This window comes from Bidens hawaiensis, unplaced genomic scaffold (genome assembly GCF_021521415.1).
Source record: "Bidens hawaiensis isolate Kalapana, Puna unplaced genomic scaffold, B.hawaiensis_p1.1 tig00419456_1, whole genome shotgun sequence".
Classification (NCBI taxonomy): domain Eukaryota; kingdom Viridiplantae; phylum Streptophyta; class Magnoliopsida; order Asterales; family Asteraceae; genus Bidens; species Bidens hawaiensis.
This window is the reverse complement of record NW_027504869.1, coordinates 55,672-67,937: the sequence shown is the minus strand read 5'-3', so window position 1 is coordinate 67,937 and position 12,266 is coordinate 55,672. Positions and strand designations below refer to the sequence as shown.

The window sequence follows — 12,266 nt, the reverse complement described above, 5'->3', positions numbered from 1 at the left end:
CATGATTTGTAAATAAATGGAAAGACTACAATTCTAAATATTTTATTCAAATAAATTATCAGTCAAGGTTTAAAGCTATCAAAACCAGATTAAATGTCCGTAGCTAGATCAAGAGACGATCTGGGTATTTATATAAACCTATTTTATTATAGGTCAATCATCATTCATTCACAAAGGTTTTCAAACGAAATCACCACATCATTCAGAAAAGACAAATACAGGTGAATACGTTAAACCTTTTACAGTCAGTCATTAAGATAAACGGGTTGTTTATCTTAACAAGTCAGTCAAATGTTTATATGAGATTATGTGATCTCTAAATTTAAGGGATTACGTGATCCCTGAGTCACAAGGTAGAAAATAAAAGCAACTCAGACCGAGTACACATGTGTCTGGATCCAAACATATCTGTTTAGCCTATCAATCAAGGCTACGTGGTCGCAGGCTAGCAGACATAACGAAAGTTCTCCAATGGGCATCAGTTCCCGGAGAACCATCATTGTGTGTGTATGGCAAGTGGCACAAGTTCCCAAAAATAAGAGACGTTTCTGCTGAGTTTGTTCAAGAAAACTATCTTGTCAGTCAAAGATTTAATAAATATTTTTAGAGTCAATGATTCACCAGCATATCGTTGATGTATTTTCCCCCACATTACAGGAAAGCAAGTATAGTACCGATAGCAAGGAATAAGAGTCACTCATGGAGTTAGATGCTCGCTTATGGAGATGACTCAGTTTTTAATCATGAAAATATTGAAATAAAGATTTAACAAACTTTGTAAATCAACTACTCGGATTTTTATTATCCGAGAATTTTCAAAATATATTAATATTTTATTTTAACCAAAGACTTCCCCTATAACCCGCAACTCTGATATATTTACAAAACAAGTACCGACTATGGGGTCACACGCCTAGGCCGTAAGTCGGGGTGTGACACTAGGATAGACGAGTATTGATGCTTTTCGTTGGGAAATTATGTATTAAACATAAATAACTATTGTGATTACATCAACTCATTTTTATAGTGTGTCTCGCCCGAATTGCTTATAGAACTTGAAACCCGGGTGTGATTCGTTTCATAATCATTGTTTAAAACTCAATTATATTTCTTAAAAATCGTTACATGTTTTCATTAAAACTTAAAAATAAATATTTCAAATCCAAATCATATTTGGTCTAGACGACTACTTAAAAGTTTCATAATTATTAATCGATTAAATTTAGATTACCGACTACAAACTCTTCGTGGTTCGATACACTTCTTACCCTAACTAGTTTAAGGTGATTAGGAACACATTTCTTCTTTATCTTTGACCGGTCCAACGACGACCGATCACCTATAAAATAATGTGCAATATTTTGTTGTTTTATACAACCCTATAAAATAAAATAAGTACACATTAGTAAAACTTACAAACTTAATATATATATATATATATATATATATATATATAGGGTTTGGATCAAATACAAATGAAATTAACGTGCTAATTGTGATAATCAAGTAGAGTAATTATATAATTACATAGAGTAATTACATAATTACTCTATGATGTAATTATATAATTACTCTACTTGATTCTCACAATTAGTACGTTAATTGTATTTGTACGTTAACTTTCTGATATATATATATATATATATATATATATATATATATATATATATAGGCTAAGTATAAAAATACTTAGTAAAAAAATATATATAAAAATTAGTAAAAATATTTTTTAAAAAATAGCAAAACATTTTTTTTAAAGTTTCGATGTTTTGTATTAAATGTTACAACATATATTACATGTAACAAAAAAAAACGATGTTACATAGGGTTTTCGCGGGTTTTCACAACTCAGATGAGTTTTCATTTTAACCTTACCCTATATATATATATACACACACCCCGATTGCAAATTTTCAATTTGGTGTTGTCTAAACCCTACCAACTTTGAACACATTTATGATTACTATTCTCATGTATGATTTATGAACACCTTTAGGAGGATGGGCTATTTGGTATTTGTTTTCTCTTCTTGGTGATAGACTTGCTAAAAACTTCATATGCTTTTTTCTTTCTTTTATGAGTAAATAAAACCTATTTATACTCAATTATAACATAGTTCCATCATATGATGTGTGCCTAATTTTTGTGAACATCATTTTTAAGTTTTTGAAGGAAATATGTTAGGGTCCCGCTTTCCTCTTCTTTAGACTGATTGTCATTTAGCGGTACTAATCATTGTATTTGTATTGTTATCTTTTGTTTTGCTTCTAATTTGGTTCGTTCACTTGAATACTAATGTTTACATGCGTAAATTTGAACTTGAATGGTTGCTTTTTTTTTTAATAAATTAAAACCCTAAAATTAAAATTGGTCGAAGCAAACCATATTTGATATTGATGGGAAAAATTTTATGGCTACTTAAAATAGATAAATTGGATTATAATACTTCAAACTATGACTCATTAGTCAATAATAATCTATACTAACAATTTGACCAATGATACTACTAATTTTCCCTTTAGATGTCGAAGAGAATACTAGTAACAATCATCGTTGTAGAGATAGAGTCCCAGATTCATCCGTGAACCCAAGTAAACCACAAAGTGGTGTTGGTCATGCCCGCGGATATGGACTTGTCGTCTCCCTAAGAAGCCTGCGAAACGTCTGTAGGCAGCGGACCAGCCACATGCGAAGGAGACACACAGTAAACGATGACAGGTCCACAAGCCAATCACAGTACAAGATTCCTAAATATTGACAAACATGATATGGAACATTACGGTTGCACGATGAACCAATAATAACATGCCAACACTCTACATCCCGCCAATGGCTCTCCAAGTCAACCAGCTGCCATGCCAATCAGAATCCTCATACGTACTCCTCACAAGAATAGAAAGTTCTAGTGATAGTTACAGCTCGACCAATCCTTCTTAACCCCCCTTGACTATAAATACTACGCTTGGACCAACAGTTTAGGATCTCACGCTCTCACTCACACTTGCTATTACTCTCGAATAGCAAACACTAATTGACACGCCGGACGGTGGTTACAAGAATCCCCCCCCCCCCCCAATCTTTCCCTTCTCGTAACGAGCTCACGGTATTTTGTTGAATCCCTTGGAACTTGTGAAGGTCAGTCGAAATTAGGGTTTAACCCTTGGGTTGAACAAGTGTTTCTTTAATCATATATTGTAAGATGGAAAATGATTATGGTCAGACCATTCAATAAGTGTTAAAATATATACAGATAAATTGTCTCGTAAGATCGATATTATTATACTCGATATTATTATGTATTTATACTCGATTTACTTGATTTTGCTTATAAGTTTACTTATTTCGTTCACAATCAAGTGAAATCAAATGAAAATCTTTGCTAATAACGTGAATGACAATGACAATGACAATGAAAATGAGATAGAAGCCAAACCTCGTGCTATTGGTAACGAGGGGATCCATCTCTCCCCCAAATTAAAGATTCCATCGTTGTCTCTGTGTTTCATTCCAAAATTTTAAAAAAAAATAATTCTCTTTGTACCCCATTCATTCACTTTATAAAAAATCCCTTGTTTCTTGTATCAGCAATCAAATAATAATAATAATAATTTGTTTCTCTCTCTCTTTCTGTCTGAGTATGACTGCAAGTTTAACAACCCTTCAATTTCCTTCCCCATATCTTCAATCTCACACCAACAAATTCAAACTCAAACTCAAATCCACTCCAATCCTTAAATTCAATGGTATTATTATTACTTGTTTGTGGGTTTTATCATACCATTGTCTTCATTAACAACTGAAAACTACAATTTAGAATTTAGAATATTGTATTTGGGGGTTAACTGAAAATTGAATTTTGTTAAATTACAATTGGGCAGGGGTTTCACGGATTAAATGCTCTTCAAATGGGAGGAAGCCGGAATCCGGTGAGGAGGAGATGACACGGGAGGAGAGGCGGCGGGCGGAGTTGTCGGCCCAAATTGCTTCCGGCAAGTTCACCGTTGAGCAGCCGAGGTAACAAATTTATTTATTCAACAAATTTGGTTCGACTGTTATCCTAACATATTTAGTTTACTGATTCAACACACAACTATGATGTTTTATTTAATTAATTAAAATAGATATTACCTTTGTTCCAGAAATTACTGACATTTGTGATCTACTTAGGATGCTCCGAAATGTTCTACCTATGATTTTTGGCATGTTCTATCACTGACTTTCATTAAGTGTTCCAATCCCATGTATTTTTTTTTATTTTTAAATTGAGGCAAATGAAACATACATGAATCTTGGTTACTATTTAGTGATTATTATTATTATTTTTTTACAATTTGACTTGAGGTTAACAATGATAAAACATGGTTATTATTCAATGATTGTTAATTGGAAAAAAATATTGCATATTAATAACAAAGATTCTTATATGATTTATATACGAGTTTCTAATTTGATTTAGTTTAATGAATTAAGTAATGATTACTATTTGGGAAACTTGGTTAATGTTTGTTCTTGTTTTTGCACATGAAAACAGTTTAGGATCGTTGTTGGTGAGTGGTTTGGCAAAATTAGGCGCGCCTTCGGATTTTCTCGAACCATTATCAAATTTGCTAAATTCGGGTGAAAATTATCCAAAGATTCCGGAAGCAAAAGGAGCAATTAGCGCCATTCGAAGTGAGGCGTTTTTTATACCCTTGTATGAGCTTTTTCTTACATATGGTGGAATTTTTAGGTTGAATTTTGGTCCCAAGGTTTGTCTCCTTTCATTTTCTTGCTTTTTTCTTCATGTTGTCAAAGATAAGTTGGCAATTTTGACTCATTTGCTTATTGGCTGATTTGGATTATGCTTTAAAATGTTAAAAAGAATGTGTTTTACGTGGGTTATGTTTTATGTGAAAACATGTCAAATTAAAAAAGTTTGCTAAAAGTCAAACGCGGGAATGGGCTAAAAGTCATCCAAGGTATAAGTTATAATCCAATCTTAGAACTCGGTTTACTAAATTATTCAGATTATTATTTTTAATGTGTCAATTGCATTTAAAAAGTTAAAAAAAATGTTTTTTTTATCTGGATTGTGTTTTGTATCAAACCTTTTATATTAAAACATTAGAGAAAACTCAAACGGGTCAAATTAAATTATGAAATTGCCCCTATTTTTTATATCAAACATGCCAAATTAAGAAAAAAAGAAGCTAAAACCCAAACGGGTCAGATGGTATGAATTATAATACAATCTTCTAACTCGGTTTATTGAAAGTTTTGGATTATTATCTTTAACGCACCAAATGTGCAAATGTTGGTTAATTGCATTGTATTGTATTGTAGTCTTTTTTGATAGTTTCTGATCCCAACATTGCAAAACATATATTGAGAGACAATGCAAAGGCCTATTCAAAAGTAAGCATTTTTATTTCTTGATATGTTTTCCGCATGTAATTTAGCCACTATATTCTTGTTGATAAAAGATAATATAGTTTTTTATTTAATATTAATGTGTGTAAGTTTTATATTTGATGTTTAGGGTATATTAGCTGAAATTCTAGAATTTGTTATGGGGACCGGACTAATTCCAGCTGATGGGGAGGTGTGGCGAGTTAGACGGCGGGTTATAGTCCCTGCGTTGCATCTTAAGGTATTATTGTTGTTGTTGGCAAAATAAGTGAGACAGGTTGGGTTCGGTTGACTTGCCACCATTTTTGTATCCTCTTCTTTTCAATTTGTACAATAAAGTAATTTGTTAAATATGATTACAAATACTGATATAACAATAATGTCTAGTTATTTTTAACAAATTAAGGTTGTAAAAACTTGATTCTCCTTTTTAACCAGTTTGATCTTTTGCTTTTGAACTTTTTTATTTTAAATTTGACTTTTATATAAATGGTGATGTGGCATTTTCAACCCGTTAACTTATTATTCCTTCGATGTAGGTTTTATTTTATCGCACGGGTTACATGGGTAAATTTTAAAACCTAACTAAAAAAGATATGGTCTAACAGTTCAGTGCAAACAGGTGAAAAAACAGCAAAATGTTCTGAAATGTTTAAAAAGAGTAATTTTCTTTATAATCTTATGCATGATGATGTATTAAAATTTTAAAAAGGGGAAGAGTTGATTAATATTAGAAAGTTCGGTTTTTCGAAAACATAAAACAAAACCACCTGTTTTTGTTTGTGTACGGTTCGGTTTTTCGGTTACGGTCAGTTATCTTGGTTTCATGTGTAGTATGTAGCAAGAATGATTGGGTTATTTGGAGAAGCAACCGACCGCCTATGCAAAAAACTCAACGCTGCTGCGTATAACGGCGAGGATGTGGAAATGGAATCACTTTTTTCACGTTTAACTTTAGATATTATCGGGAAATCAGTATTTAATTATGATTTTGATTCGTTGACGACGGATAACGGGATTGTGGAGGTATGTTAAAGCTTCACTTTATTAAATACGCCTGATATTTCTCTAATTTTTATTTTATACCTTTTTGCTCATATTTTGGGATGAATCATCTTAGACAGGCGGTATACACAGTGTTGCGAGAAGCGGAGGATCGAAGCGTCTCACCTATTCCAACTTGGGAGATTCCAATATGGAAAGATATTTCACCTAGGCAGAAGAAGGTTAACGAAGCTCTTAAACTAATCAACACTACATTGGATGATCTAATTGCAATATGCAAGGTAAAGCTTGTAATAAGTTTTAGAGTAAATTAAACAGATGGTCCCTGTGGGTTTGGTCCTCGTCCCTAAAGTTTGAAATTTACTAATTAACAAAAACATTAAGACCCATAATAAATTTATGAATTTTCATTTTTTATTTTGAACTTTAAGTTATAAAAAGTTAATAAATAGTATAACCCTAATATTTTAGCCTAAATGTATAATAATGAATTAATTTCTAGTTAACAAAAACATTTCGACCCAAATTCATTATTTTGCCCAATGTTTTTTTACCAAACTTTTTTACCCCAAATAGCAAAGCTGAAAAAACCGAAAACCAAACGTCTTTCAAAAACTCAAAAACCGAAATTTCGGTTTGAGCCCAAAACCGACCCAAACCCGTGGACACCTCTACTTTTTAGTTATAGGTGGGATATTTGGTGGGTTCGGTCGGTGGCTAAGGGGTCAAAATTGGTAATTTTTTTGAATGGTTTGGATTGGATTGGGACCATTGGGTTGGCCAGCAATAGTTTCTTTTGCTAACTCTATTTAATTTCACAAAAAAAGTAATATATGTAATATAACCCTAAGTCTTCATCTTGATTATAGATACTATTTTTACAAAGTTAAGTCTTCATCTTAATCATATCATCTATATGCAGAGGATGGTAGACGAAGAAGACGTAGAGTTCAATGAGGAATACATGAATGAAAGTGATCCAAGTATTCTTCATTTTCTGTTGGCATCAGGAGACAATGTATGATTGTTATTTGTTCTCTTCTTTATAGCTTCCAAAATGGACAGTTCGGGTATATGTATTTTTTGGCAAGTGTTAAAATGGGTTATGTTAAATTGACCTAATACTTTTCTACCAATTTTAATAATTTGTGTTAAATATGATTCCAAAAAATGACTACAGTTTAGTAGGCTGCATGAATTAAAAGGATACTTTCAACGAGCAGAGAGCTTGTCTAACCTCGAGCTCGTTTAACTTATGAGGGTTCAACTCGTTTCGAGCTCTATATTTAAAGCTTAAGCTCGGTTCATTTCGAACTCTAACTGAAGCTTAAGCTTGGCTCATGGGTAATTTTCAAGCACGAGCTCAGGTTGTTTATTTTCTATTAATTAACTTATATATATAATACTCATCCTATATATATATATATATATTAGTTTATGCATATTTTTTTGTAATGACGATTTTTGTTAACATAGTATAAAGAACAAATTCACTATTCGTTATTTAGGTATATAGCAAATTTCAATTTTCGTCCTTAAACTAAGGAAATAATAGAAATTATCTTTGATGTTCAAATTTTGTCTCAGTTTACGTCCTTTCACTAGTGGATATTAATTTCGTCACATGATTGGACTTAACGGACAAAATAGATGCCCATTAGTGGAAAGAACGTAAACTGTGAGAAAATGTGAACATAGAGGTTGATTTATGTTATTTCCTTAGTTTAAAGATGAAATGTGAAATTTGCTATAAACCTAAGGACGTATAGAGTAATTTGTTCTAATATAAATTATTTAAATATATATTTAACTATTAAAAAGTAATATAATAATAGGCTGGTGAGCCTACTTGAGCTCGATGAGTGAAGCTAAGGATTGTCTATCAAGGGAGCTTATTTTTATGCTAGGGCTTGGGCTCGTATAAGTTTGGCTGGATTCGAGTTTTTAGCGAGCCAATCTCAGTAGCTGACGAGCAGCTTGGCTCGTTTACACCCCTACTCTCAACCCGTTTGACTAGCTTTCTTCACAGCTGTTTTTAAAAATTCCCTATTGACTCATTAGAAGTGAATCATAAAATGCATAACTTGAATCAATCATTTAACATGTTTGTGATATGTAGGTGTCAAGCAAGCAACTGAGGGATGATCTGATGACAATGCTTATTGCAGGACACGAGACAACCGCTGCAGTTTTGACATGGACTTTTTATCTTCTTTCCAAGGTACCTCACTATTACGGTTCAAAACATGGTTTCCTTAATAAATAGTTTTCTTAATCAAGTTTATCATCAAACATTAAAGGTTAATTAGGATCATCAAACACGTGATAATGTTAAAAATCTTGAAATAAGACTTCCTTACCTAAACATATTAATGTTGTTATAAACGTTATAAATACGGGTACTTTGATTATGTTGCAGGAACCCGAAATCATGTCCAAGCTTCAAAACGAGGTTAGTTAAAACATATGTTGGGTTACCCATTGTCTGAAAAATCTTTTTCCCAAACTATTATTTTGTAATAAATAATTAAAATGATCATCTATTTTATAGTATAACATGATTTTAGAGATATGCATTAAAAATGATTTAACTAATTTTTAAATTTGAATTATCTTAAAAATAATCATAATTAGCTAACCTATCCTATAGAATAATTAAAATGATCATTTATTTCCCAAACTAATTATGTATTGTAACAAATAAGAGGAATGATCATTTATTTTATCGTCTAAGATTATTTATCATAATAAAGTAATTATGATTTTGCTAAATAATTGTATAAAATAATTAAAATGATCATCTTTTTCGCAGACAAATTGTATTGTGTACTATAATAATTAATTAAAATGATAGTCTAATTTATCGTATAAAATGATTTAAGAGGTTGTGTGCGTTAAAAATAGACTTTTAGCTTCTTTTATCATTCGAGCCATTTGGCACATTCATTAATAAATGGCCATTCTACATGTAATATACAAATATAGACATCTAACTAATTTTTGAAATATTACATATTTAAAATGATGTGTTTGTTAGGTTGATGCGGTTCTAGGTGATAGGTTTCCAACAATGGAAGACATGAAGAAACTTAAATATACAACTCGAGTGATTAACGAGGTAATAAATTACATTTTTATTTATTCGCGTCTAGATAATAATCTTTATTCCTTAACATTTAATTATACATAATGCAGTCTTTGAGGCTTTACCCACAACCGCCTGTTTTGATACGCCGGTCTATAGAAGATGATGTTCTTGACAAGTATCCAATTAAAAGGTCAAATTATTTAAGTTTTGGGATATTATATTATTTTACAGTTTGATTTTTAAGTCTTTTTGGAAGTGAAAATGATTTAACTTAAAATTGTTGAAATACTACCATGAACCACCACAATTTATGATTTTGTGATTATGTTATTTTAAAACAAGGGTGACTTCTAACTGAGATAGCAGAACCCAGCCCAAAACTGACGGGTTTGGTTTCATGTTTCTTCAAAAACCAAATTTCCATTTCGGTTTTGCATGTCTGAAAACTGAAAAAGCCGACCTTTTTGTTGAATTTTTGGTTTATAGTTTATAAAAATTAATTAATGGTGGAAGCCGAAAAATTTTGAACCCAAATGTGTAATAATAAGTTAATCATAAATTAACAAAAAATGTAGGCTCAAACCTCAAAGTTTCAGGCCCAAATTCAATTCATTATTTTGAGCCATTTTCTTGGGCCCAAAAATTTCAAGCCACAATGGCAAAATCGAAAAGAGCAAAACGAACCGAACCCATTGTGAAAACCATAAAAACTGAAACTGAACTTTGGTTTTTGGTTTAGTTTTAGCCCGAAACCTACCCAAACCAAACCATGCACACCCTTATTTTGAAATAATCGGAATTTGAATATTTGGCAAATTCTGATTATTTAAGGGATTAATACAATACGGGTTAGTATCCTTTAAGAACTCCAAAAAAGTTAACAACTTATAGGAACTCTTAACAACCAAACATTTAGTTAATTTTTTAATATATTAAAATTATTTGAAAGTAGTTTTGTCATATTTTATATATATTTTTTTTTATTACACATATAAATCACAAGTTTACGTATGTGTATAATTTATGTAATAACAAAATTTGCATGTGTAAAATAACATAGATATGTGTAAAAACTAATTTTCATAATTGTAATCGTAAGTATAAATATAAACAATGATAAAATTACACTCAAATAACATTAACATACAAAAAATTTTATAAAAAAGATTAGTTATTAAGAGTTCCTTAAAGTTCTTAATAATTTAAGAGTTCTGTAATGATACTCACCCTAATACATGAAATGTCCAAATACGACATTCTTGCAAATTAAGTTATAAGAAGTGGTAATTAGGTATTTTAATCAGTTTATTTGCAGCTAGTATGAAACTGATTATTGAAGTTGTTATTCATTTATTTTAGGGGTGAAGACTTGTTTATATCTGTTTGGAATCTTCATCGGTCTCCGACTCATTGGGTAGACGCAGATAAATTTAATCCCGAAAGATGGCCTTTAGATGGACCAAATCCCAATGAGAGCAACCAAAATTTCAGGTACTATATTTTTCCAATTGATGTTTACTTTTTGGGAATTATTGATAATTGGAACTGGTTCTGTAACAAAATGTGTAGTGACACAAATTTCAATTCACTTGACAAATTCCAATTCATTTGAGAACTTCCAATTTTATGTGAACCAAACGGCCCCTTATATGATTTGTGGAGTTCTGCATTGTGTCTTATATTTCAAATTAATGGAACCAGGCAAATGGGAATATTTTTTTAAAATGATAAGCTTTAAAAGAAACATGCCAAATTGCTGAACTTCGGTTGAAATTCACCTAAAATTTTAATGCATAAAACCTACTAAACGCTTCATTTCATTTATTATATTATCAGTTAAATAATCTAAACTTATTATTTGACACTGTTTTTTTTTTCTTTTAATTGTAACGGTTCAACCTCAACCCAACTTATTTTGCTCTCTCTTGTTGGATGTAATTTAATAAATTTACTCATTGCATGTCATGAACTATTTCAGTTACTTGCCTTTTGGTGGTGGACCAAGAAAATGTGTTGGTGACATGTTTGCTTCATTTGAGGTAATCATTTTACATACAATAATAATAATAAGTTATTCATGTCGCATAACTAAATAATTATGTTCTAAAGTTCCGAGTGGTTAAACAAATAAACGTTAACAAAAAAAAACTTGTGCATGCAGGCAATAGTTGCAGTCGCAATGCTTGTTCGCAGGTTCAACTTTCAAATGGCATTAGGAGCACCGCCGGTAAGTCAACTTTAAAGAAATTCTGTTAGTTTGCTTCGGTTTCTAATGGTTTACGAACACGCATAATATGAATTTAAGACCTTACAAAACATGAAACCGTTCTTTTTTCAGGTGAAAATGACAACAGGAGCAACGATTCACACAACGGAAGGTTTGAACATGACAGTAACACGAAGAATGCAACCCCCAATCGTTCCTACGCTAGAAACGCAAAATCTGGGAAACGTGGAATCGTCGGTTAACGTTCCGGAAGCCGATCCAATAGTTACTTAAAAAATGATGTTCCTTAAATTTCATTATTTTCATCCACACAATATGGGACGAACTACAAAAATAACAATTCTAGTTTCATAGCGTGACGAAAATGAAGCGCTCCGAGTACATATTGCAGTAGAATCGTTTAATGTGGACTTGTGTTATATGGTTTATATATGTAACATGATATCCATAATTCTATCTTTTGTTTTGTTGACACGTAAGTGTGTTGCATGCATGCTCATTGATGATGGTTTTATTAATTAGGTGGTACTGTAAACAGAAAACATCAACCACATTAAC

The 12,266-nt window shown here is 31.5% G+C and overlaps 1 protein-coding gene across 1 annotated transcript; it reads left to right on the top strand.

Annotated features, from left to right (window-relative positions):
* Positions 1 to 3,892: 3,892 nt before the first annotated feature.
* On the top strand, positions 3,893 to 12,020 carry LOC143608933 (protein LUTEIN DEFICIENT 5, chloroplastic-like). Its single transcript, XM_077083827.1, has 15 exons — positions 3,893 to 4,014; positions 4,532 to 4,748; positions 5,323 to 5,394; positions 5,519 to 5,629; positions 6,223 to 6,414; positions 6,513 to 6,674; positions 7,316 to 7,411; positions 8,513 to 8,614; positions 8,813 to 8,845; positions 9,431 to 9,511; positions 9,589 to 9,671; positions 10,841 to 10,972; positions 11,460 to 11,520; positions 11,643 to 11,708; positions 11,820 to 12,020. Exons 1-15 carry the CDS (start codon positions 3,938 to 3,940, stop codon positions 11,979 to 11,981), a joined length of 1,647 nt encoding a protein of 548 aa, XP_076939942.1. The 5' UTR covers positions 3,893 to 3,937; the 3' UTR covers positions 11,982 to 12,020.
* The last annotated feature ends 246 nt before the right edge of the window (positions 12,021 to 12,266 follow it).